The sequence below is a fragment of the Cyrtonyx montezumae genome, unplaced genomic scaffold (assembly GCF_038088225.1).
Source record: "Cyrtonyx montezumae isolate F1298 unplaced genomic scaffold, pur_monq_1.0 scaffold_3, whole genome shotgun sequence".
Taxonomy (NCBI): Eukaryota; Metazoa; Chordata; class Aves; order Galliformes; family Odontophoridae; genus Cyrtonyx; species Cyrtonyx montezumae.
In genome coordinates, this window is record NW_027072034.1 from 110964236 (window position 1) to 110991436 (window position 27201).

A 27201-nucleotide genomic window follows, 5' to 3' on the forward strand; every position below is an offset into this window, starting at 1 on the left:
TGGCCAAGAAGGCCAACAGCATCCTGGCCTGTATTAGAAATAGTGTAGCCAGCAGGAGCAGGGAGGTGATCATCCCCCTGTACTCAGCTCTGGTACGCACCTCGAGTACTGTGTTCAGTTTTGGGCCCCTCACTACAAGAAGGACATTGAGGCCCTGGAGCGTGCTCAGAGAAGGGCAACAAAACTGGTGAGGGGTCTGGAGCACAAGTCTTATGAGGAGCGGCTGAGGGAGCTGGAATTGTTTAGTCTGGAGAAGAGGAGGCTCAGAGGAGACCTTACTGCACTCTACCACTTCCTGAAGGGAGGTTGTGGTGACGAGGGGGTGGGCCTCTTCTCCCTGATAAATAACGACAGGACGAGAGGGAATGGCCACAAGTTGCGCCAGGGAAGATTTAGATTAGACCTGAGGAAACATTTTTTTTCTGAAAGAGTGGTCAGGCACTGGAATGACCTGCCTAGGGAGGTGGTTGAGGCACCATCCCTAGCGCTGTTCAAGAAGCGTTTGGATGAGGTGCTAAGGGATTTGATTTAGTAGTTGGGTAGGGATAGTGATAGGAGGATGGTTGGACTAGATGATCTTGTAGGTCCTTTCCAACCTAATGTACCTATGAACCTATGAATATGCTAGTGCCTGTAAATCAGAAAGCAACTTCTACTCAATCCAAAAGATTGCTGAAAAGTACTGGAAATATGCTAACACTCTTCTACCCCTTGCACAACACAAACAAGCACAAGCCACAACAAACAGCACAGCATATGCACTTTACACCAATACTGCTGGCAAAAGAAGCCTTGTGCTCCATTGTGGATCATATGTATAAATAACTCCTGAAAGGAAAAGTTTGGGTACTGTCAAAATAAAAAAGGTCAGGAGAGAAAAATCCTTTTCCCATCACCACAGAAAGGTAGCTTTTGTATCTTCTGTGTTCTGATTCCATATGATCCATTAGAATTTTTAAATCCTGTGTTAGCCTAATACAACACAAGTAAGGAATGAATATAAAAGGAGGAAGCTGGTATGATGTATTTTATGGACAAATGTTCAGATAAAATTTTCCATAAGTCACAGAACTACAAGGGTTCAACTAATAAAAAACAAAATACTAATCAAACAATTCATCAGTTAGTTCATATTTAGCTCGGCCATTTATTTTTCTTTTAACTGGAAATTCAACATTTATGTTTTAATATGCAGGACATTTAAAAAAAAATGTGATAAGCTAACCAAGTACTTTCCCTGCAGTGGCTGTTGAGGAAAGGTCCCAGCACAGCTACTATAAAGGTGGGACATAATCCCTGCCCACGTGTAATACCTGGAGGCCAGCTGGCGTTGCTGGATTTGCTTCCGATCTTGTTCGTCGGCGGAGATTTGGCAGGTAACCAACTATCACCAGCAGGGCCTGCATGGCCACCTAGTGGGTCGCCCTGAATTATGTCAAACTGGTTGTAGGGCGATCCTCCGCGAGCCTTTCCAGGGGGCACTATTGCACCTGAAGCAATAAGAAGATATGTTTACACTCTAGAAAGGCAGGGGTCTTTATGAGAATATGGAATGCTAAAACCAAAAATAGTTAAGATGCATAGTAACGAGGTTAGACGTTAACTAGCTGGAAGCAGTTACACCTGAGCTATTTCACCTCTGGTGAGCTGATACTGCAAGAGCACTCCCAAAACATCCACTCCCAAAACATCCAGTCCTCTCACCATTTTTGTGCATATTGGCATCTTGTGAAGCCACAGAGGGCAGCCCTTCCATCATAGTCCACTGTTTAAAGCGGGATTCTGTTCCAGCTTCTTTCCCTCCCACCATGCCATAATCCATGCTGCTTGAGCCAAAGCCTGTGAAACAAAACCAAAGACCGTTATCATTTGCTGTTTTTTATTTAAACATTCTCAAGCAGGGAGGCCCTACAAAACCTACAATTAAATAAAATTCAAGTATTAACAAATGAAATGATTGAAAAGTGACATTCCAATAAGCCTGTGAAGTTGGCACGCCACTTAAGGTACACTGTGATATGAGGTTTGTATAATAAAAAATGCACAGTTTTATCAAGAATTCACATTTTTTATAACCTTTGCCCTATTGATCACATACAAATTGCTCATTTCATGGGAGTACTTACCTGAACCGTATCCAGGTATTTGTCCTTTGGTCTGTAAATCTGAGAGACCCACATTCAAAGGATTGGGTACCATGCTGTCTATATGTGGCTTAGGCCCAACAGGGTGGGATGGTGAATGCTTCATGCCAGGCTGCCTCTGCTGCTGCTGCTGGAGGGCACTCACCATACGAGCAATCTGCAAAAATAAACAAAAAGTAAATGAATAGGGATGATACTGAACAAACAATCTGAATAAGATTCAAAGGCCTATACTCTCTGACAAGTACAGTGTTAGCACACTTTATACGTTCACATGGCTGACAGGAACAGTGCCCCACCTGTTGTTCCTGCTGTTGTCGCACAGCTTGGGATAACTTCCTCTGGCTCTGTAAGAGCTGCTGCTGCTGCTGCTGCTGCTGCTGAAGGAGGAGCTGACATGCCTGAAAGAGAAGTGGGAGTGGGAGGGGTGAAAACGCTTCAAGGAAATTCTAACTGCCGGGAGCTGACCACCAGCCAATGCTTTACTCAGAACTTAGGCAGAGGTGAACCATTCCTCATCCCTCACAATTAGATAAAATTAACAACAAAAGCTTTAGAAAAATACTATCTCCTTTAATTGTTTCAAACTTTACATCATGCAAGAGCGTCACTAGTATCTGCTTTATTGCCAACACCGAGACTACAAGTCTGAAGAAAATTACATTAAAAATCAGCCAACTGCTTTCGATATACAAAGACGTGGCTAAGAATCATTAGCAACCCATAACGACATACACAAGAACTACACGCAGGTGTTTAGATATCTGCTGGCCTCTAAGAGGGCTGTATTTTCATGTACAGCAAGCAGGGAATACTTGAACAAAAAACAAAAAAACACACAGGATCGGTAGAACAATAAAGTATCAGAACAGACATAAAAAGAAAACAGCAGACAATTTGCAAACAGTCTGTTCCACAGGTAACTAGCTACTTACTAATTGAAACTGGGGAATCTGTGGAAGCTGGCTCAGCATGGCAAGCTGTTGCGGAGAAAGCTGGGGCCCCACATTGAAAAGACCTGGATTCAAGCCACTGTTGGGGAACTGTTTGAGCATGGAGGCTGAAACCTGCGTGAAAACCAATTAGATATCCTCAAGAAATACAGTACTACAAGATAAAATGAAGGTATCTCTATAGAGGAATAGATAGGACACCAGTCTTAAATGGTGTTCTGGGAAAGACATTACAGATTTCTTAACACATCACATTTAAACATGCACAGTCTATGGCTCGAGCGGAGTGAATCTCACTTGACTGACAGTATACAATATTACATGTGCAGATGCAGACACACACACACGCACAAAGGTTCCTCCCCCAACCCATTAGTTGCTAGAGACTACACTCAAATAAAATCCTGAAATATATGCAGCCAACCAGTAATCACAGTACTGTATTATCACATTAAAAATGTACTGCTTGACAAGGAAAAAGAAAGGCATTCAGGCAGTCACTGTAGCAAAGAAACAGTGCCTCACAGAAAGAGTTAATTTCTGTGTATGCTGAATAAGCTATAGTAAAAGACAGGAGAAGGTGGAGAAGAATCCCCCTATTTTTCCCTGAATGTTTGAGTTACACAGGTACTCAATCTCCAAAAGTATTTCCCAAGTGCAAAGAAAAAGTTGTGCAGTTGGAGGGCCTGAAGTGTTAGAAGTTCTGCAATGTAACTGAAACACAAAACTTGAGACAAAACTGTTTGAAAAAAAATTAGCAGTCTGTCACACTTCAGAAAAATGTTCATCTTTCACTTGAGTTTTATTTTTAAATATTTTTAAATACTTTGCAAAACCCTATGTAAGACAGGATTTCTGAATTCACCCTGAGGTTTTAAAATACTGGTAGAGAGCACTCACAAACAACTGCCTTGGAATGACAGCAAGGGTAATTCCTCTGCAGAATTACATCTCTCAATGAATGTAAAATCCACAGTTGAAAGCAGTTAAAATTTTATCTATGTTCTCTATTTCTTAACATCAAGTCAAGACTATGACAGTCTCCTCAGTGATGTGCGCTGAAGGCTGTAGCTCACTCCTTTGCTTTTTTTTTTTTCTTTACAAGTAACCAGTTACTTTAAATTCCTTACCTGGGGAGAAAGAAATTGGGGAGGCACTTGCGCCCGGATATTGGGGGAAGGATTTAGTGGCTGCACTGGTGTGTGCATGCCCCTCGATTGTGCTGTGCTGTTTCCAAACAAACCATGATTGCCACCCTACAAAATTAAAGCAGTAGTGAGAAGAATTCTTCAGAATAATGGGTTTCTCTGCTACTAGCTATCTATAAATAATGAGGCAAGTACTGACTTAGACAGAGTATTGTTTGAATTACTGAAATGTTTGCCCTCAATCAGTAACATTTCACCTGCAATAAGACTGCTGTACTACATTTTCAAGATGCAGGCTCTTTCTCTTATACATCAAAGAGTCATGTTCATATATGTCAAAGCACATGACTAAGTCTGTGTTTTATATATTACATGTTAGGAAACAGAAACCAAATACAAACAACATGCTCAAAAAACATTCCACTAGCTTAAAAGTATGGCAAGACTGTCAGTGAGAATTTTTGGCCACTGTTTTAAGAAAGTGAGGTACTTTGTCACACTAGGTTGTCAAGGTGTCACTGAAGTCTGTTACTTACACTGCAGACCTTCCCTTAACAAAATTCAAAATTTTCATGAAAAATCTCTTTGAGATGTGAAATATTCAGCATTCCGGATTGAGGTTCTTTTTCCTTTTTTCCCCCTTATTAAATTAAAGAGTAGGTAAACTTTCAAATATGAAAAAAATATTTTTTCTCCTCATGATGTTTTTCTTAAGTAAAAAGAACACTTGCTGTTTCTTTTGCCTTTTTAATAACTGTTTCCTTTTTGTTTTTTTTTTAAGGAACTTCTGTAGTAGTAAATCCTACTGCACAAAAAAAGTTCAAAGAGAATTTGTGATTATGTTCTACTATTTCAGACTCTGAGCAGACTGTCTTTTTCTAACATCTTTCAACAAAAAGCTGCAGGAGATGTTACAGTCTCCTATGTGTGCAGCTGTGCACTGTTGCTTCTAAAAACTGAAGCCAATGCACTTCTCTCTCATACTCTAAAAGGTCATTACATGCCATGATCCTGTCCTTCCCTTTCCAAGACCTTCAACAACTCCCCTTCTCCACTGTATGCAAGGATCCCTTGATCCATACCTGCTTCTGTCATATACTATGGCTTCTAAACAGCACTTTTTTTTTTTTTTTTACCCCTCAGCCATCATTTTGTTCTCCCTTTCCACACCAGCATCACTCTATTCAACGTAAGCTCATCTTTCTTTAAGTACAGAATCTTGCAGGTCTTCTCCAAAACCCTTCCTACCCTCATATGCAAGAATTTCATAAACGTTACCTCCCTTCTGCTACCCCTTCTCCATTATCCTTTTGCTAAAGCACAAGTCTCTCTACTTCAGTACTGGTAACATTGTGGATTGCCTCATTCACCTACACTACATCTTCTCAATACATCTTCTCTTTCAGAAGCAGCTCAGGGCATCACACTGAGTATGCAGCAGGAGGATAGGCAAAAAAGAGAAAAAAAAAATCCCAAGAGACAGAAGAGCTTGTCCTGGAAAGAACTCACTGGGATCAACAGCATATTAATGTTTTTGAGAAGCTTGAAGCTGCAGCTACACTTTCAGCTTTCTCTAAAGCACAGTGGTGTTCTGTACACTGGATCTGAGAACATGCCTACAAATTCTGGATTTAATCTGATGTTCAACACTGCATCACATAGAAACAGAGCGACAACACACAGAAACACCATTATGTCAGGCACATGACTATACAAGATAATCTAGTTGTAATACCCAGTTCTATTCTTAAATTTCCTAGCATTCCTGCAATGTTTTCTCCTTGTATAATGCAAAACACAATAGCAAGGAAATATTCCAACTGCAGTCAACTACTCCATTTCTTCCCTGCTATTCTTCCATGTACGGAACAAAACCATTGTTACTTCAACCATTTTCAATGACTGCTAAAATCAGTCCTTTCCATGGTCTGTAGGGAAGGCAGGAAGGAACAGACACTAAGCAAAAGGACTGCAAAATTTTTAAAGGCACATTTTTACACATGAGGCTATTGGGTAGCCTGGAAAAACTGTGTTGGGGGCTGGTGGGACAAATAATCAGCCTCTAACTAGATTTTAAAACATTAGTGTACAGCTCTTCACTAACTAACTTCATGACTTCTGAAAAGTCACTGTGATTCAGTAAGAGGCCAATAAAACCAGAAAGGATACATTTTGACAGCAAAAACCAAAGTGGATGGCTTGATATAACTGAAATTTCCATTATTTATTTATTTGATAGGAAAACAAATGCAAGCAACCAACTAACCAGGATTAAGCCCAGGTTGCAGCCATATTAACAATGCATCTTATAAGGTGGCCTGCTTACTTGTCTAGCAGCGTAGTTTTGGGGACTGAGCCCTGAGCCGATTGCTCCAAGGCCGACGTTGGATAGTGTGGAACCAGAGGGAGACAGCTTGTAGCTGGGAGAAGGGGAGAAGGGAGAGCAGGGAGCCTCATCCCCAAGGCACCCATCTTGATTGGAGAAAGGCAAAGTCAGCTGAAGCCAACAGCAGGAGTTGGTTAGTGAAGCAACAGAATGCAAGAGGAGAAAAAGAGGGACGGTGAGTGACTAGGAAGAAGCAAAGTTAATTTGTAATAGCAATTACATGGACAAAAGTTCCGATTCAAACCGATCACGTAACAATTATGATTTTGGTCCAAGGAGATGGTCAATAAATCCCTAAAGTTTTCTTTTAACAAAAACATTTTGAGAAGCCTGTTGCACTAATAAGGCTCGTTTCTGGCAGTGGCTATTACCACTAAAGAAACAAACAAAATCTTCAGTTAATTCCTAATATTAGCACACACCTGTCAACATAATTTATGTTTGGAAAGCACTAGGTCTGCTAGTGGTATTTATTAAATGGGCCACCAGAGGGAGTTGACAAAACTGTTCTTGGCCTGTTACACCAAAATGGAGGAGTTATAAAAAAATATTCAGACATTAACACACCTACAGAATTTTAAAACATTTTTCTCACTTTACATAATGATAAATTATATTTAAAAAAAAAACCAAAACCAAACATTCTGAACCTGTTGTACAATCTCCAATTCATAATGTGCAGCAATTAATATTTGATAACAACAGTGAAAGCTTCTACTTAAAAAAGGCAAGAATATGAAAGAAATGCTAACATAACATACAACAGATGTCACAGAGAAACAGATGTCATACACAAGCTCACAGCACACGAACATATAGCAAAAAGGGCTGCAGAGTTTAGAAAGGGTGTTTCCAATACATCACAGACATGAATGCAGAAAAAAATTTGGAAGACTGTGATTACTTATGTTTACTTAGATCTAAAACCAAACTTTTAACAGTTGATGATGGTAGTGTAACCAAAAGAATCATTGTGATGAAACCTGTAATGAATTTCATTACTACCAGCCATTTGCCCTTCCAAGAAAAACAAAAGAAATCATTTCTGATCACTTGAAAAAAAGTCTGTTCTACGATAAAAAGCATTTTTCTACCTAGTTAATTTAGCTTGTCTGTACATACCTGACTCCTCTGTTTTATAAACACATTCGTTCTATGAACATAACTCCCTCACACCTTTTATTGTTGCGTTCATCCATGGTGACTGGATTTTTAGCACTTCCAGAGAAGTAGGAATAAAACTACTATCTCAATTACAGAGACTGATTTTAATTTATCTGAAGATATTTTTCTCACCTTCTCAAAATAAGGCCCACTATCTGTGGTTCCCATGTCTTTGGAATTAGGTGGACGGAACCCAGATCGATCCTTTCTCATTATGTCATTAAAATCCCCGAGATTCATGGCTCGTTTATCTACCTCAAACTTCTTATCTGGGAGACCACCTGTAGAAAAGAGGAAAGAAGGCAAAGTTAGTGCCAATCATACCCACTGTCTTTCATGGCAGCAGGTTCAAAGCCAAAGAAAAAATCTTTAACATCACAGTGGTCTTGTATACCTCTTGTATCAATCAAGATTTATCTTACAATTCGGTAAAACAAACAGTTATGGATGCTGAAAAAAAACCAAACAAAAGAGGAAGTTTCATTTTTAAGGCTGAACAAACCGATTCAGGGAATTTAATTCAAAGCATTTCTTGCAATTTATATACAGGTATGAATAATTTGGTCACAATTCTCTGGCAGCAATGTGAACTTAACCCCTGAACAACAACCTTCTGGTCCTGCACCAAAGAATCAAACTCTCTCAGCCCGTATGTAGCAACTATACAGCTAAGAGACACTTTCAACTAACAAAAAGAGACACAAACAGAAGAGACACTTTTCAAACATCCTCTTCAAATCTCCTGACACTGTTTACTGAGTAATCCAGTGGAGCATGAAAAAGAGATTTTAATAACAGATCAGGACACTACTACATGCAGTGGACAAGACATCTTTATAAGCATATCATCAGCCAAGTCCTGACCAAAGGAAGCTGTCTGCCTTACATACAACAGCCATCAAAGATCAACTACTGCTGTCATATTTGGCACCTGTATCAGATGAACAGTGTTATGCTGAAGTAGATGGAAAACATCTTAATTTTAAAATATAAACATGGTAGAACCAAGCTTTATTGTGATTTTCAGTTTTAAATAATTGTGTTTATTAGAACAAATGGCCTTTGTAAGAACAGTTCAAGAACTATCACCATCCTTAATCAAAACTTATGACTTTCAATAAAGGAAGTTGGTGATGGATATGCTATCCTATTACTGACAAACACTGAAGTCTAAACACAGCAGACAACTAATGACTGTAAAATCCTTACCTTCTCAAAAAAGATCCTCAAAGGCAGTACCATTGTTAATATCCTATTGCGATCTGTTCATGTTTATAAATCTGCTACTGCAAAGGATCTATGAAATCAACCACTAATTATATGGGCTATTCTTTTTGGTACAGCCTTGAGAGTTGATCCAGTTTCATCTTCTCAGATGACTTCAACATAATTTGTCACAAAAACAGTGACCTACCACCTCTGCAGTTAGCAGAAACACGCATGAGCAAAAACTCAAATTATCTACATACAGAACTGTAGAACAGTTCAATCACCTCCATAAAAGAAGGCACTTCATCATATTTTTTCTCCCCACTACCAACACCTCTAAGTGACATTGTGAAAACAAGAGCTTGAAAGACCACTTTCATGATGGAGGAAAAAAGCTATTGAGTGTATTTCCCTCATTCGCAACACGCACACAACTTAAAGGAAAAAATTATCTCTAAATATATATATCTATGAGAATCAATGTGGTAAAAAAATGTATAACCAGTGTGGAAAAAGTAATACTGAAAAAGAAAACATTTGAAATATTTTTTCTAATTGACCACAAAAACTAAATATTTGGAAGATACTAGTTTTATACTTCTGCCATTAAGTCAAAACACCCAAGACTACTCAGCAACCATACTGATTTGTTACACCCAGTAGCACATCTGGTTACAGCTTTGCTGTGTATTTACAGTACACTACAGTACAGAATGCATTTGAATCAACATAAACAGAATGCATTTCCCAGTTTTTACAAATGATTTGAGAATTCTGTGACCTGCAGAAGTTGCAGCTAATATATTAAAGGAAAGAGACAAAAAGCGTCTGTCAAACAGAATACAAAACTAAAATATTAAGTGGTCCTGACAAGCTACTTACTGTAGTATCAAACTTCACATCTCAGGACTTTTGCCAGTAGACAGAAGTTGCATCCTATTTCCTATTTTCAAAGTTCAACAAGCTATCTGCTGAACAGATTTGATAATAAACAAATACAGAAGTAAATCTGCCCTCAGGCATTACTGATTCATCTCTTTTCTCTTGGTCAGTACAGCACCAATATGTTGCAACCAAAGTAACAGTATTTTTCAAACAAGACTGAGAATCTCATAGTAGGAATTACTATGGCAATTACTATGACAACTGAACCTAATTTAAGATGCATGATGATCAGAGCCAACAAAAGATTCCTACAAAAGCCTATTTAATCTTTAATACATGTGGTCTCCAAGCACAAATTTAACTGAGTTCAATGCAAATTTATCCATGAACTTGGAAAACAGCAAGTTGGAACTATCTGGCTACTAAGATCTGGCCTGTTGCAAAGGTGACCAAAATCCAGTTAAGGAACAAGACTACCTGATAACTAAGTCCAACTTTTGAGGTTTAAGCATACATATAGGCTGAGCAAACAGCTTATATTTTTAACAAGCAACAAAAATAAGCAAAAAGATCAAAACTTCTATGCAGCAAATGAAGTAACATAAAAGCTGCAGGAAAGTCTCAGTTACATTCTTACTCTTTGAAATGGAATGCAAACTACAATAAACACGTATTTCTAAGATCAAAGATGTCCTATTAATGAGCATGTTAAAGAACAGAAGTGCAACGTATCAAGATAATGCAACCTTTCTGCGGTATATTCACAGGATATTCTGAGTGTCTAACACTTCCTCAGAAGGTCTGATGCTCTTAAAGATCTCTGAGAGCAGAAAAGTTTCAAAGAATCAAAGGTTTAATTTGGAGATTAAAACTAACTATAATCAGCATAAGCTGGGATACTTAAGAGGAATGTGACACAAGCAGAGTCTGAATGCAGAGACCAAAGTGGAGAGAGAAAAAGTTGTTATTTTCCCAATAACTACGTATTACTATGAAAAGATAAGGGGTCCTTAACAGTTAACAGGAAGAAAGAATTTGTAGGAAAAAAACCTGCCCGTCATCCTCCATAAGGAGTGATGCAGCAGAAAGATGTATCTTTTAAGAAAGCAGTATTTTTTAAGCTAAGAGGTACTAAAACTTTAAACAATTTTAAAAATTTTAGCTCTAAAATGCTAAAACTGGAGCTGATACTAATTGTATGCTTTGACTACTGCAACTCTATAAATTCACAACTACCTATGAAGATTACAGCATGTTTCAAATAATGAACTCTTTTCGGTTGAGAAAACCCCAGCTCCATTACTAGATGTGATGCTTACAACTGTGGCAGATGCCAATGACAGCACCGGTGCAAAGAGAGCCAGCATCAGACCAGGTGTTATACCACTGCACTGTCACTTACCCACATACACAAAACTGAACTACTTCATTCATTTGACTTCAAATGGACTAGGTCTGCCTTTGTACACAAGGACATAAGGCAACCTTCCTGCTTCCGTAGATTCTGAAGAATCAAAAACACAGGAAGGAGACCTCCTTCCTGTTCCTATGTACCTAAGACTGTGCTGTGTATGTTTTTATCTTTACTGAATCTTCAAAAGACTCGATAAAAAAGAAGAAACACTCCAACTGGATCACTTATTTTAATATATGCTTTAAGAATCTTGCAGAGAAACAATCAGCTCAAATGGCAGAAGAGTTTAGAAATATGTGGTATTTCTACAGCAATACAATGTCAGCAACTATTCAGAAGCAATCTAGAGAAAAACAGAACGGAAAAACCAAATTTGATTTCAAGAACAAAAAAATTCTGACAGTTTACTCTGTAGACAGATTGACAAAGAAAAAAATCAAGGCAAATTCCAAGGTGATTAAACAGGATTAAGTAACAGTTAATCCAAGCGGTCAATTCAACTTCTCATGTAGGTTCATGTTTTCCCCACATTCCACTCCACTTAAGCTGTGCAGGATTTGTGGTGAGGTTATCTACAGGGAAAAATCTAGTTCTCCTGAGCAAGTAATTCATGACAACCTGAGGAAAGCAACTGAAGAAATCATCAACAGATGGTCTTTTAACTTGCATCACCTCCAGGGAGCTATGCTAATTGGGATGTCCTACTGACAAGAGTGACCTTCTTGACACTAGCAATGAATATGAACCGTATAGATCTATATAGTCTTACAGGATGTCCATTCCCCGAGTTATATAGTCAGGTATACATCCCAATGTAATTATTCAAAGCTGGCAGCCAAGATGCCAGATGGCATCTATCACGGTGTCCCTCTTTCATGAGAAGCACTAAGAAGTAAGGATCAAACCTTTCCAAAGTGGAGCTTATAAAGAATGCATGTGGTCACATATTTCAAATGCATTTAAATTAAATGATACGCACCTACAGACAAGTCCATCTTATTGCCTGGAATGTCCTCAGTTTGACTCTGGAAGAAAAAAAAAAATCAGTTCTGACTTCTTTGAAACACTGAGAAATGTTTGTGCCAATTGAAGTTTAATTCTAAACTAAAATTTAACACAAAAATTCCTGATTTCAGTCTGGGGGCACACCTCACCCCAACTCCTCAACTCTTTATGTGGTGAGTTGACAGAAATGAAACCAGACACACAGCACATGCAACAGACAGAGAAAGATGGACAGACAGCTGCTCTGTGAAATGAACCTCTGTCCTCATGTTCCAGTGGTCAAGCGAAGAAACACTGAAAATAGCGGCCAAAATGATAGCTCATCCTCATGACCCGTCAAGTCATCAAATCTTGAAATGCACTGCCAAGTTACTCTTTAGCTGGCAGTCTGGGACAGTGTGTTCCCATAGCTTTCAGAAGCATCTATGGTCTAGCAGACTCAATTTGAGTCTTGTAGCCAAAAGTTTACAAACAAATCCTAGTCCTGTTAGCAACAGTTTGTACAGCCCCGGCTTCTCACAGAATCTCTACATTATGGTCTTTTATTAGCAAGTATTATTACTTCTGGATCACAGTATTACAGTTGGTGCAGTATTATGTAATACATTTGACAAATGAACCATGTCAGAAACCATGCTGCACAATATTTAGTCAAAATAATTAAGACACAGGGTTGTAACTCTACTTCTCTGACTGAGATTCAGCCCTGGATAAATCACATCTGATGATACAGCCATGAGCTGAGGCCTCTATCTTGAATGCTCTAAACAGCATATTATGGAAAAGCCCACCAATTACAGCTGTCATAAAGTAGCTTTTAAAGAGTTGAAATTTGTGGGTGGCTTTTTCGTTTGTTTGTTTGAGAAACCATTCTTACTAGAAAGAAGTTCTGAATACCTAGCTACTACAGATTTAAGAGCAACATGCCTACAAAACAAATGCAGGTGAGAAGTTACACACTTTAAAATGAACCATTATCTCAACAATTTAAAACTTACAATTTATAAAAATTCACTTACTAGCAAGCCCATATTTGAAAACTGTTTGGATATAGGGTTCATCCACGAATCACTATTTCCTCCTTTTAATGAGCACTGAAAAGAAACAAGAAAAAAAAAAAAGAAGCATTTTTAAGCATCTTTTCCATTTCTTAAATTCTGTTTTATCCCTGCGATACGAAATGTTGAAAGAAAATCCTACTTATCTGAGAAATTTATCTCTGTAACAAACTGGTTTACATTTTTTTGCATAGTTGGAAATGTTACTTTTCTTCATAGAATTGCACATTCTGTGTATACCGAAGTGGGTGAATACTTGCTGTGCAGAATCATTACTGCACCTTCAGTTTCATTTTAAAACCCAGAAAACTTGGCAAGTTTAATTTTTTTCTCAGTTTAATACCTTTTCTAATCCATCACGAACAAAAATCTTTCCTTGGCTTTCCTCCCATCAGTATGGGTTCTCTTTCATGGGCACTGTGCTGACCTGGCCTTACTGCAATGTGCAGGTAACCGAAGTCAAAACTGGACACAAATGATATTGATTAAAAAGCCCCCACAAAACTACGTTAGTTCCTTTGGTGGTTCATCTAAGAGCTTTAAGTGAGAAAAAAAAAAAGTGAGAACAATTATTGCAAATAGGAATCGTAAAACCCCAAACCATGCCACTACAGTATTTCCCTGTCCTTGGAAATTGCTCTGCTCTCACCTTTTAAGTCTACCCTGAATGTCTGATTAGACGCAGACAAAGCTCAATCCTTCTTATATTAATACAGTATCAAATGTTACTGTTATAAAGAACTTTCACACATATACAAGCCTCAGAAAGCAACTCATTTAGGACTGTAGCCCAGATCCTGCTCAAGGCTGAAATTTAACAATAACAAACACAGGTCAGACACAAATCCAACAGTCAATAGAAACTGGAGTGCATGTGCCAAAGGGACTGTGGATTCTGAACTCCAGCAGGCTGTGCAAGCAGAACAGCAGCAGTTCAACAGATGTGCCAACAACAGAAGAGCAGTAGCCCTGAGATACTTACTGCTCAATTTCATTTAGCAATGGCTCTGCAGCCTTCATACCAAGAAAACATGACACTTTTTGGCAGACCTATCAGTCATAACAGGTGTAAGACATTACAAAATAAATCCAAAAACCTCCATTTTTTTATGCTGCTCTACCAAGCACCTTTCTAGCTGAATTCCTAACACCTTTCAGAAGAGTAACTATTAGAAATGCTCTAACATATCAGACATACTGCTTTCAGACTGCACAGTAGTTATGAATCATTTGATTGATAAATCAAGTGTTTTACCTTCATTTGTGTTTTCTTTCCTCCTTGCCCCCAGCTTGTTGAGTTGTGGGAGGAACTGCTTCCCTGAGAGCCTGCTGTATTCCAGACTCCTCCCTCCTCCTCCTCTTCCCAGCTGGAATGACGTGTGCCTGTCACTGGCCCATCACTCTCTCCCCAGCCATCTTGCATAGATTTAGAACCTTGAGAAGAAGAAAGAAAAGCTCAAAAACAAGCCCACGACGCTGCAACATTAGCTGAAGTTAGGAGAACCACAACAAGTCAGAAAGAGTATTCACTCCAATAGCTGTAAATACTTGTGTATGAGCCTCACAATCCAAGCGATCTGGTGACATGCTAGCATGTCATATTTTGCAGTAACGTTCAAGCGACATTAAATCTTTAAAAGAAATAAAGACTGCAAACTCCTCTCTTGCAACTACAGCTGCATTTGGATGCTTTAATAAAGCAACCCATTACTTTCTTGTGTAAATGAAAGACTACAAGGACACCAAAGAAAAAAATCCTAAGGGTGCTGAGACTCTGTCTCAGGTGGTTTGTGAATTATTTCCTCTCCTCCTTCAAAATTGTACGTTTCCAACACACTGAACCCTTTCACAGAACACAAAAATGAAGAAATAAAAGACCAACAACTAAGCAGAATGTGAATGAAAGGATGTCTTATTGTGCTCTAACATACGCAACACCAAAGCAAGTTCAATCTCTGAAAAATCTTTGACTTCCGGTCTTGACAATGGCATTTAAAAGACTTACTAAGCAGTACAGTTTAAACAGATATCATTACCAGAAGGTTACAACCATTCCATCATACAAACTCACACTAAGGGCTTCTTGTCCCTGTTACCTTCTTCTTTTGTTGTTATCCTATAGTAACAACTGTCAGGAAACTTAGAATTTTAAGTCTACTAACAAGCCAACAGGAACCCAAATCTTTATCCTGTCCATTGAGCAACCATTCTCCTTCCTCCTGCAACTCCTAATTCTGTGCATTTCTTCCCCAAGCACTCATCTCCTTTAGAGAGGAACTCCACCACCACCACTTTTCACTAATCCTTGAATTGTCTGAGGTTTGAGAATGGAAATGAGGAATAAGAATGTAGCAGGAAATCACAATATAAATAGCAGTCAGGAAATGTAATTAATCTATCAAGGGGAACTCTGCCTTTATCACACTGAAGATAAAGTACAGCAGCTTTTCACGGCAATTTAAGAGCTACCCCAAACTTCACTATAAATAACAACTGAACTATTTCACAGGAAACTTAACCTTTCAGCATACATTCGTGTACCAAAACTCAGGCTTGCTTAGGTGTCATACTGGTCCAAACATAAAAATCTGCCTCTTGATCCTTTAATCATGCTACTTACACAGAAGAGGCTACAGGCTTTAACTTATTTCCAGCCACAGTGTTTAAATATAGTACTGTGATCCTGGTTTTAACTATATGACCATACAGAATTTTCTGCATTGACAGCTCTGGGGTCTGAGACACTTGAACACGCATTTGGAGAGTGCTATCAAAAAGATTTGTCAGCAGGATTCCTGCTTTATTTTCTTCATATGTTGAGTGAGAAGGCACAAATAGCTACAATAAGAAAACGAAGCTTTCAAGGTAGGAACAAAATTATGATGTTACAAATGTTACAAGAAATTACTCCTGTCAGAGAACTGTGCAATGCTGATGAAACTATACATTTTTTTTAACAAACAAGTGTAGGCAATGACCTACACTTAAGTTTCTGGATGTGCAACTTACGGTCAGATGGAGCTATACCACAATACAGTGTAAGTGAGATGCTATGTGGAGTTACACAAAGCTAGGTAAACACAAAACCTTCCACCCTTAGTTATCCAGTTAAAGATTTCCAAATCAAAATTAGTTTTCTCAAAATCTTTGTGCCTCCATTCACCAAATGCAAAATGGGGATCACACCAATCACGCTCACACAAATAGCCAAGAGTACTTGTTTGTTGGTCAACCAGATATAACAATGCCACTGGGGAAAAAAAACCATCAATACCATTTTGTGCTTAGAATATTTCAGGTCCTACTCAAAACCCCTCTTCCCACTGAAAGCCATCACAGAATACGTAATGTAACAGAGCAAATCAACACAGCAGAAACTTTAAACTAGGTGACTGCTCAACATCTTTTAGTTTTTATATAAATCTATTATAATTTAAATAACACATCAAATAAAAACACATTCCATAAGACACTACCATATGGACACTCACACAATTTCAGTTAAGCTGAAACCTTCACACCAACTGCACAGACTCCTGTCCCTGGAGCTGATAGTACTGTGAATAAGCACTGCTATTTGTCAGCATTGCAGAGGAATGGGATATTACACCAATGGCTTTCACCAGCAGTAACAGCACAAGTTCTATCCTGACCTTATCTATCCCAAGTTAAGAACAGAATATTCTCTGAAAAGTAAAACTGAACACTCTTCCAAGTGGTAACTTTTATTCTGCCTCACATTTTACTTACTGCGAGCAGCTTTCCTATGCTAAGCTCAACGTTTTTAATTTGTTTCTCTCCTGTCCTACCTCTTCCTTATAATACATACAGGAAACCTATTTTCACAACCTTTTCTGCTTGTTCAGTTGTCTTGGGGTTGGCTGGTTGGTTTTTTGACTCATCTCCCATTTCCTTCTTTGGCTCTAAACTGTAATTTTCTTGTCCAATTGGTGCTAGCCTTTATTTCCTCTTTACTTTCAACCATAAATTACACCCTTTGCAGGCTTTTTGTCCCAATTTCCTCTTCCAGCTTACCCAGGATACAAAATATCTTCCCTTAGTCCACTGAATAATATAGTTTTCTCCTTTGTTCTGTCTGGGTGCCAATCAGAAAGGACTTAATAAAGCAGTCACAGTACACAGGAGAATGAAGATCCCAGTTCTTAACGCTGGTGACTTTAACACATAGAAACTCCCTGTATTTTGCTCTTGCTGAGCTGGAAATAGTTTGTACACGAAGTACAACACTTACGCTTTAGCTCTTTGGTTATGTCACCATATGCAGACTAGTTAGGACAAGCAAGTGACTACTTGTAGTCTTCAAAGACTACCATAAATACTAAAAAAAAAAAAGCACAACATTTTTAATGGATCATCAGCATCTCAGAGGCTCTTAATTTGGTCATATTTAGGTGGCTTTTTAGAGTGGAAGGAAGATGACCCATCTAGAAAAAGTCTAGCAGCCTGAAAAGTGCCAAGTTTGTCTGACAGGTACAAGAAGTACTACAGCCACCCAATAAAGGTTTCAATAAATCTTTAAGGATTTTTCCAGTTTTGCTTCATAAATGGCCTAATTGTTTAATTTGAGTGTGAGGAAAAGAAAATAACGGAACAGCAATCAACCTGTACAGAACATTTCATCCCAGACAATTACATGCTGTAAGAGTAACCTGTAACTGGAAAGTCTTATAACCACCAAGTGTAACCACTGAAGCTCAGAAACAGTCATGTATTATGGATATTTCCAAATGGAAACTTGATAACTGAAAGTCACTGTCTCTGGCAATAACACTGCTATGTTGTATCAATAGGAAATTGCCTGTCTGTTCCAATTTCCTTAAAAACAGTGAAATAAAAGTTCTACTAACAGCTTACATCAGGAATAACTTCCACCCAAATCAAACTCGATACAGTAGGATTCTAACTTCAAAGTGATATATTTTTTTAAATGGTTCAAATGGATCACATTCATGAAGAAGCATAGCTGTAGGCAGGCAATATATAGGAAGTATTCAGCCATTTTGGTTAGGCCACAAGGGGAAGGTCAATTTATGAGTTTTTCACACTCATGCAGCAGAAAAGTCCATTCAAAGGCACTTCACACACCTCTACTGTGAAACGTTTCTATACTGCACATTCCTTCTTTTGATGTGATCAGAAAAGGTGATTCACCAAGTAACGAGTTTGTACCTTAAGTAATGGGTGTGCAGTCAGAGAAAAGACGATGTGAGAAAAAAAATATTTCCTTGCTCAGATGCTCTAGTGCTTCAACACTGGCACAAACCAAAGGTGGCCTTTTAAGCACTTAGGTAAAGAACGTCTCCATTACCTTAAAGGTAAGCATCCAGACATTTGTAAGCACTTAACCACTCATCCACCAAAACCTTACGTCACATCCAGCACTGCTTCTAGGCCTCAGGTAACAATTCCTTCACGGGTGACCTATATCAAAAAGCCAAACACTAGAAGTCTCCAGGACCACTTCAAATAAACTAGTATCTGTCCTATACTCACTAGATTTCATGGCATTCGGGGCGTTGGAAGGTGCATTCCCCCAGCCTGTTGTCGATGCTCCTGTATCATCTACTTCACCCCACCCGGGACTGGTTTCATTTGGCTCACCCCAGGCGGACGTACCATTATCTGGAGCAGGTGGAGTGCTTTTGCTCCAGACTGCACAAAGGAGAAAGAGTTTTCATTACAGACCATTTAGACAACAAACTATTTACTGCAGTGCAGCACCATGTCATTAATCTACTGTATTATGTCTGCTGAAGAGGTCCCAATAGTGTGGGTGAAACAGAATCAAAAACTGTTCACATCAACTGCTCACAGCGGACTCTGACCTTCAGGTATGAAAAGACAGAATGTAATGATAATACTACTAGTAAGGTTAAATATGAATCTAATGCTATTTTATCTTCTGGTGAACATTTTTTAACTAAAAGCACCAGACCATTTGGGGTTTTCATGTACCAAAGAACAACTAAGAACATAACAACACATCTTATTCATTTCCATGCCACGTAGGGTTTTCTTGATTATTTTTTAAAATTATTATTTCAAAGAAGAAAATACTTTGCTAAATATTTTTCATCATACAGTAGAACCAAATTGAGCTAAGAAACTAAACCACGTGCTTGCTCAATGTCAACTGCTATTATCAGTGTTTCAAAGCAAACAGTTTTTGACTCAAAATGAATACAGAATTTTTCACTGTTTCTCTAGTAGTTAAATACAAATTCTAGAAAATTCAGAAAATACAAATTCTAAGAATTCAGCCTTTCTTAGAATACTTGCCAGCTAACATTCTTTTTTTTTAACTGGCAAGCTGATCAGCATTCAGGTCAATGTTACTAAGGCACAGTAAGCAGAGGACTGTTTGATTCAAATTAATGACAATTAAACTCAGGACCAAATATTCAAGACACGTTTTTTCATTATGAAATAATGCTATTAGTTGTAGGCTACAAGTGTATCTCTTAGGCGTAAGGGTTACAATCATGAATAGAAATTTGCTGAAGAAAGAGCAAGAGGAGTACCTGATGCTTGTGATTTGCTAGTCATTGGAGTAGGCAGGCTCTGTTCCCGTGGGGCCTGTCCTCCTTGTGAGTTCTTGTCCCACAGGTTCACATTCTTGTAGTTATAACTGCTAGGATCTCCCCACGCTGAAGTGCCATCATCAATATCCATTTTTCGACTGATGGACTGTGGAGAAGGTTCTTCCCAGCCACTAGGCTCCTCGTCTTTGGGGGCAGCTGGCTGTGGTCCGCTGTTCCAGTTTGGGTTTGGAGGTCGCCCATTACTTGGAGTTTGTGGCGGTGGACCCCAGGAACCAGAAGTCTCTTGCTGCTGCTGCTGCTGCTGCTGCTGCTGTTGCTGCTGCTGCTGCTGCTTGTTCCAGGAGTTGGGCTGTCGACCCGTCTCGTTCCATGTTGAATTTCTTTTACAATCATCCCAACCACCCTTTGAAGCAGAGCCTGTATTTGCACCGTTACCCCAAGTTCCAATCTCATTTTGCCCACCTTCACCCCAACCAGACGCTGGCTTATTTCCCGCACTTTCCCAGTTGCTGTTTTTTGTTTGGTCAACTTCCTCTCCCCAACCGTTCTTTCCAGAAGACCATCCTTGATTAGGCTGCCGTCCACCCCACCCCTGATCCTTACTAGAGCTGTCATTCCAAGAAGATGATGATTTCTCTTCTTGTCTTCCCCCTCCCCAATTAGACGAATTGGGGTTCTTATAGTCACTCCATCCTCCAGTATTTTTGGGGTCCTTCCACTCCGTTGGGGTTGAGAGCTCACCCCATCCAGACTTGATTTGATTGCTTTGGCTGGGTACATCGCCCCAGCCCCCTGAGTTCTTTGTCTGTGTGGCAGAGCTCTCCCACCCCTCAGTTCCTTTATCAGACTTCCCCTCAGGCCGTGGCATTTCTTCAATATCCCATACGGTATCTTGCTTAATTTGAGTTTGGCCCCAGCCAGTGTTTGAAAGCACTCGGGGGTCCAAATCAGTCCTGCTCAGCAAAGTCTGCAAGACTGCCTGGCAATCAGGGTGTGTAGGCCTATATGATCGGCGTCCAGAATTGTGACTGTCACTACTTCCTGCTTTGTGGTTGCTTCCAGTGCTTTGACCTCCAACCTCACTTCCTGCAGAGCTGGAAGATCTTCCCCAACAGGGAGCCTGGGAATTGCCTTGGTTTTCAGGAAGAGGGTGGCCTTTTTGATTGTCCCATGCTCCAGTGCTAGAATTTGGTTGGTTTGGACCACTCCATTCTCCAATCTTCAGTTCATCAGACCCAGACAGCTGTTTCCATTCTCCCTGAGAGACCCCAGATGTTAATTTGTTCCCTTCACCCCATTTGCTTTCATTTGCATGCTGAGGGCCAAAGTTCCAAGACCCACCACCCGTAGACCGGTTATTGTTATCCCAAGAATCGCTTCTTGACCCATTAGGTTTTTGAACAGAAGCTCCTTTCCAGGAGTCCTCCCTATCCTTTCCATTGTTCCCATGGTTTCCAGAATTGCTCTGTCCAGAGACTGTGTCAGTTCCAGAAGACCCCCTAGCTGTACCCCAAGATCCAACACTCCCAGTCTTTCTTTCTCCAGTGCTTTGTGAAGGGGTGTCAGTGCTCCTGGAAGGGTTCCCCAAGCCCATTTCAAAGGGCATTCCCTTATTCTCCATAGGGTTTGGTGAACTTAAGTTCAAGGAGTTAGTGTTTCCATTTTTTGGTCCATCAGTGTTATGAATTTGAGCCTGTTCTCTGCCAGAGACAAAGTTAACACCCGCATTTTCCATCTTTGACTGCTGTTCCCTAGAGGTCTGACCTACTGTGCTAATCTGTGCATTGGAGCTACCACTATCAGATTCCAAAGTCCCTTTCCTAGAATTGCCCTCTTGGACCAGTGCTGGCCAAGCAGACGGGTTGCTATTTGGGTTAAAGTTGCTGAAGCCAGAACCAGAACCAATTCTATCTTGTCCAGTCAAGTTCCTCCAATTACTTAGTCCATTGTTACTCTCGGCAGCAGGGTTGGAAGATTGAACAGATTTACCCTTGGGATCAGATTTCCAGGCCCCAAGATTACATTCATTTCCAGCGCTTCCAGACTGGCACTGGCTTCCTTTTCCTTTGTTACTAGTGGTGCTTCCTGGCAGAGTGTTCTTCTCCAAGCCAGGGTTCGAGGCACTGTTGTTATCGGTGGTGTTTTCGGAAGAAGACTCAGCATCTTTGCTGGCAATACAAGGCCACTCTTCCATGTCAGACCCGTCTACAATCACCTTGTCCCAGATGTGAGTTGGGTTGGCGTTGGTGCCGCTGTTGGAGGAGGCTCCAGGACCCCAAGTGGAATTTGCATAATTTGAAGCAGCAGCACCTCCAATTGTTGAATCTAAAAAGACAAAACGCGTAAAGAAAAATCCAAAAGGCCATTAATACTCAATACTGTCTACAAACACTGAACAACACATTTTTGACACCACTGACTACTGACTCCATTAATGAATTAATCCTTCTCTCAGACATGTGTAACGAAGTTGCTTAGGAAGAACAAGAGGCTGGGAAACACCATCCAAAGTACTGATTAAAAGTGTAGTTCAAGAAATTCCCCAGAAACAGTTTGTGGGCATCTGAATTTATTGTTAACTCTCTGATGCTTATAGCCCAGCTGATTCAAGTTCAACACAATCATTATAACTCAACTTAATGAACCTGTATGGTCACTACTAGCACCGGTCATAGAATTTTCAATAAAACAGAGATAAAACTGTACTAAATACAGAACAAGAATACATATGTGCACACTCATATACATGCATTTTGCACAGTTAAGCAGGAGACTGACAGCTGCATGATGGAGTTCAAGAAGTATCCGGACAACATTTTCAGACATATGGTCTGATTTTTGGGTGATTCTGTATAGAGCCAGGGGTTGGACTCACAGGATATTCTACAATTCCATGACTGAATCAACAAAGCAATCAATATTTCTGACAGATGGAAAAGTGGAAGATGGAAAACAAAACGCATCTAAGGAATATAAAGCTGGAGAAGCATATACTTTAGCTTCAGATACATCTTTTAAAGCTGTTTTTGCTAGTAGAAGTTTCTTTACACCTTTACAAAATAAAGAGTTTTCTTTCCCAAAGCTACACTGAAAAGAATACTTTTCTACGCACTTCTAATATGAAAGAACCCAAAACTGCTCACAAATTCTCTGTAATGAAGACTGAACACTTTCCCTTCTACAGACTCATGCTGAACACTAAGTAAGTTACAGAAATATATGAAAGGTTGAATTCTGAACACGTGTTATGTATTCAAGAGTGAAGACCGATATTTCTGATTACTATTAGTGGTACTGGAAACTCTCAAACCTGATGAACAGAAGAAGCCTGTCTTCATCCATTAAACCTAGGCCACCAAGAACAAAAGATCATGCAGTTCCCATGCACGTTCTGCTCTTTCTGTTATTTTAATTTCAAGCGCAAACTTAAGAAGAGCAAGACAATGTGATTCTACAGATATTTATATCCAGCTATCCTTTCAGAACAGTGAGTAACCTTATCTTCCTCTCCTCACTTTCTTCAGTTTAAAATATTTCTTATTAGACTGATGGACAGCAAAAGAGAAGTTTAAAAAACTGTAAGGTTTTCTGAATGTAGCAAAGACTCAGCAAACAAATGTTGCAGATGAAAAGCTGCCTACAGGAAGATCTTAATGTAGGTGATTGGGAACTTTTTCACAGTGCAGTGACGGAGCACTGGCACAGGCTGCACCAAGAGGTGGTGGAGTCTCCTCTGGAGATGTTCAAGACCTGCCTGGATGCCTACCTGTGCAACCTGGGCTAGGGAGCTGCTTTGGCAGATCTCTAGAGGTCATTGAATCCAACTCCTACAATTCTGTGATCCCTTCCAACTCCTACAATTCTGTGATTTCAATGAAGTATTTCATATTTAATTTCTGCAAAGATAATTCTAATAGTATTAAGATAAGGATGTTTCCTAACAGTGTACTTGAACACAATTTAATGGACTATTTTATTAAAAGATTCCCCTCTTGCTAATTGGACAGTGGCAACAAAGCATTACCAATCTACAGTTTGGTCCTCATAAGACTGGGTAAGGGTTCTTGGTTCTTAAGCAGACTCAATAAACAAACGTGCTGAAAATGAACAAGTTTCTGTTGTGACTACAGCTAATAAAGTTACTGGCTAACGTTTACTTTTGAGGATGGAAATATGGAGTGCTTAAAGAAAGATTCAGTTTTGCTGTTAGAGACCATCTAGTGATTCCCGGAGGATACTATGATGACTGGAATACTTTCACCAACAGAATTCAAGCTTTCTTTTCAAAAAATGTCTTGCACATTCTGAATGTGACTCGTAGAGGAAAAATGATATACAACCCTCTACCTCACAGCACTGCTACCAGACAGTAGTAAACTTGGTAAACAGCAGTCAACTTTCAGGGGATTAGAATTTCACCATCATACAGAAGCATTTCAATTCTGGTAGGAAAACATCCATGTGAAGAACAACTAGGTCTTGACCTTTTGTATTAATAACTGCTCTTTGTGTAGTTATTCAGTTTTGTTTGGCATCCTCTGTTTTCACAGATTTGTACAGAAGCTGCACTGCTACAGGGCGGCAAAATAATAGTTTACAAAAAATTGATCAGCTACTGGCAACTGAAGACTTCACCACCACCACATACAGCTACTTGGTGAATTTAACAACGGGACGGATTAGCTAAATTATTTTCCCCTTCGGCAATCTGCGCTTTTTTTGTGTTTGTGTGTGGAGGATGAATTCATCACAGTACACGGCTGCTTGACAAAATCAGGTCCAAATCCGGCACCCAATTTGTAGACCACCAAGATCTCAGAAGGAATTTAGAGACAGGAGGGGCATGGCAACACTGTACCTCCATAAGCAATTTCCTGAAACACTTTAAGTGTAGCACTAACTTTCCTGTTAAACAGCTGCTCATTTCCAGTCCTCTGCCACACCTACTCCCATGTGCTATCATCTGTGTTGCTACTGACAGTCAGTGAGCTGAACTGGAAATTATCCAGACTGAAATGAGCTTTAAACATCAACTTGGGTTAATTTTAATCCAAGATGGTTCCCCAGCCCAGATACTGTGTTATGGTGCAGAAGTGTGCTCGGATGGGGTGAGGCAAGTCTGAAGGGCACAGATCTTTCTTGGCCATGCTCCAGACTTGCATGAGATTAAAGGAAATAACCATAGGCATAAATGTTGCCTCAATCAATAAAATACAACCATATAACGTGATCTCAGTAATTCAGTTAATGCTGAAATATGAGAATTCATAATACTTGAGGTCAGTCTCAAAACCAAGTAATAGCTGTTGAACACATCATAATTACACAGAACTTAAGGGACATCTAAAATACTTTAAATTGGCCTTAATGCAGTTCATTCAAAATTAAAAAAAAATGCTGTTTATGAGAAATCTTGAGTATTTTTAGAATGTTTCACTACCAGTAACATCTGCGTTGTCAGTCTATCACTGTGAAGGTATGCTAATGCTGACATAATGCTAGGATTTTATACGTAACTTGCAGTGTTGTTTTTTTTGGGGGGGTTCCCCCCCCCCCCAATCCTCTTTCAGATATTTTTAACAAAATTGGCCAAGTCTAATAGATACATTTTTTAACTGATCAGCTAACATTCTTCTGTTTTAGCTTGAAACCTGCCCACCATTAAACAGGGAATATCAAAGAAACCTTAGGAGATATTAAGAACTATTCACTGACAGCTACTAAATGCTACCTATTTATCCCCATGTCGTATTTACCTTGCTGCAGTCCTAAGAGCACTACAGCACCAAATTCAAACCACTTAAAACGTGTGTATCCTTAAAACAAAGAATTACCTTTCTGGTTCCAGACAGTAGTAAAAAATGCCTACCATGCTCACAGTGAAAGAGCAGAAGTTTGCTTTCCAAAACCATGTGACTATGCACAATTTCAGCATTCCCTTTTCTTACAAGTGTGCACATACAAGTATGTATAATGTCATTATTATTATTCACCTGTTGCAGTCCCACTGTCGCTCTGCAGCAGTGCTCCTGTCACTGGTTGTGCGTTGTTTGGGTTTGCTCCTGGTGCTGCTGGGGGAGGAGGCCCTGCTCCACCCCCAAGGAGCATACAGGATGGTGGAGGGGGCTGCCCACGTTTCAGTAACACTTTGTGGTCCTGCTGGCAACGGAATCGCGGCGGCACCTCCCGAGGCATGTAGCGGGCGGCGCTTGGCGGTTGTCCGTTCGGCACTGCCACCCTTTTGGCATTGTTGCCACCATTGACTGGTGGCGATGGAGAGTTGCCAATTGGGCTGGCAGCCACTGGTTGGCTTAAACTTGGTTTCGTCACTTCGGGCACTGAAAAACAGGAGAAAAGAAAATTAGTAAGTTTTCCACTTAAACCTGTGTAAGCTACAAGAAGTCACTGCCAGCTCTTTTCTTTTACAATACCATTCTTCTCTGAAATACCACGCGACTTTAACCTTGTACAAATAGAATTTAATTGGAACTCTGCCCCTGGCAAGCCTCACGAGGTCTCAATTTTTTTAAAAGTAATGGTTGCAAATGATAGCACCCTAGGTCAAGAGAAGATGAACAGTCATACATAACCTTTTTTTCCCCTTCTCTTCCCCATCTTCAACTGGTTTTAGGATTGTTATGCATCACCCCTACTAGAGACCTGAAATCAGATTCTAAGTTTCACTTGCTTTGGTCATCGCTAGAGCACAGAGCAAAAGACCGTCCTCTGCAATTGAGAATTAACAAGACTGGAGGCTCTATACTGCCCTGAAATAAGGCAGTAATATTTGGCTCTTATTCAAAATGCAGTCCGACCTACAGCATTTGTATTGGGCTTGCCTAAAGTTTACCAGCTGGTCACCAGGTGCCCCCATAAGCAAGGAAAAGCTGCTTCTGAAGGCTACTGTGCCTTAGAGAAAAGCAAAAATGCACAGAAATCCTTGGGAAACTAACACTGTCCAAAATGTGGGGGGTTGTGTCCCCTTCCTAACACTCTTCCTGTGCTTTTTTTGAAATACTGCAAAAGAAAATCAGGCATTATGATAATCACACACCTGTAATAACTCCCTAAGAAAGCAGACTCCAAAGGTAAGGAAAATTTAATACATCTGCTCTAGCCTCTGCTGCAGACTAAATGAGAAACGCATGCTCAGACACCCCTCCCCACCAAAGTGAGCATTATCAGCAAAACTTGTGCTTTTACAAAAGAGAGATCAAAACCAGGGAGTCTCTCTCTGGCAGCTGGGAATGCATTATTCCCCACATATTGTTT

The 27201-nt window shown here is 39.7% G+C and overlaps 1 protein-coding gene across 10 annotated transcripts in view; it reads right to left on the minus strand.

The window, feature by feature from the left end:
• The window catches only part of TNRC6B (trinucleotide repeat containing adaptor 6B), a 126030-nt gene that overhangs the window by 12782 nt on the left and 86047 nt on the right, over positions 1 to 27201 (minus strand). For 7 of the 10 annotated variants that reach the window (XM_065742936.1, XM_065742935.1, XM_065742934.1 and 4 more), the window contains 13 exons: positions 25923 to 26267; positions 19909 to 22254; positions 18881 to 19039; positions 14622 to 14800; positions 13328 to 13402; positions 12283 to 12328; positions 7928 to 8076; positions 4228 to 4353; positions 3080 to 3211; positions 2444 to 2545; positions 2127 to 2301; positions 1705 to 1839; positions 1314 to 1490 (listed from right to left, as the gene is read on the minus strand). In XM_065742936.1, the coding sequence (XP_065599008.1) occupies positions 1314 to 1490; positions 1705 to 1839; positions 2127 to 2301; positions 2444 to 2545; positions 3080 to 3211; positions 4228 to 4353; positions 7928 to 8076; positions 12283 to 12328; positions 13328 to 13402; positions 14622 to 14800; positions 18881 to 19039; positions 19909 to 22254; positions 25923 to 26267 (4146 nt within the window). Of the gene's footprint in view, positions 1 to 1313; positions 1491 to 1704; positions 1840 to 2126; positions 2302 to 2443; positions 2546 to 3079; positions 3212 to 4227; positions 4354 to 6571; positions 6743 to 7927; positions 8077 to 12282; positions 12329 to 13327; positions 13403 to 14621; positions 14801 to 18880; positions 19040 to 19908; positions 22255 to 25922; positions 26268 to 27201 lie in introns of all 10 variants that reach the window. The other 3 variants (XM_065742941.1, XM_065742940.1, XM_065742938.1) reach the window with 3 other exon arrangements.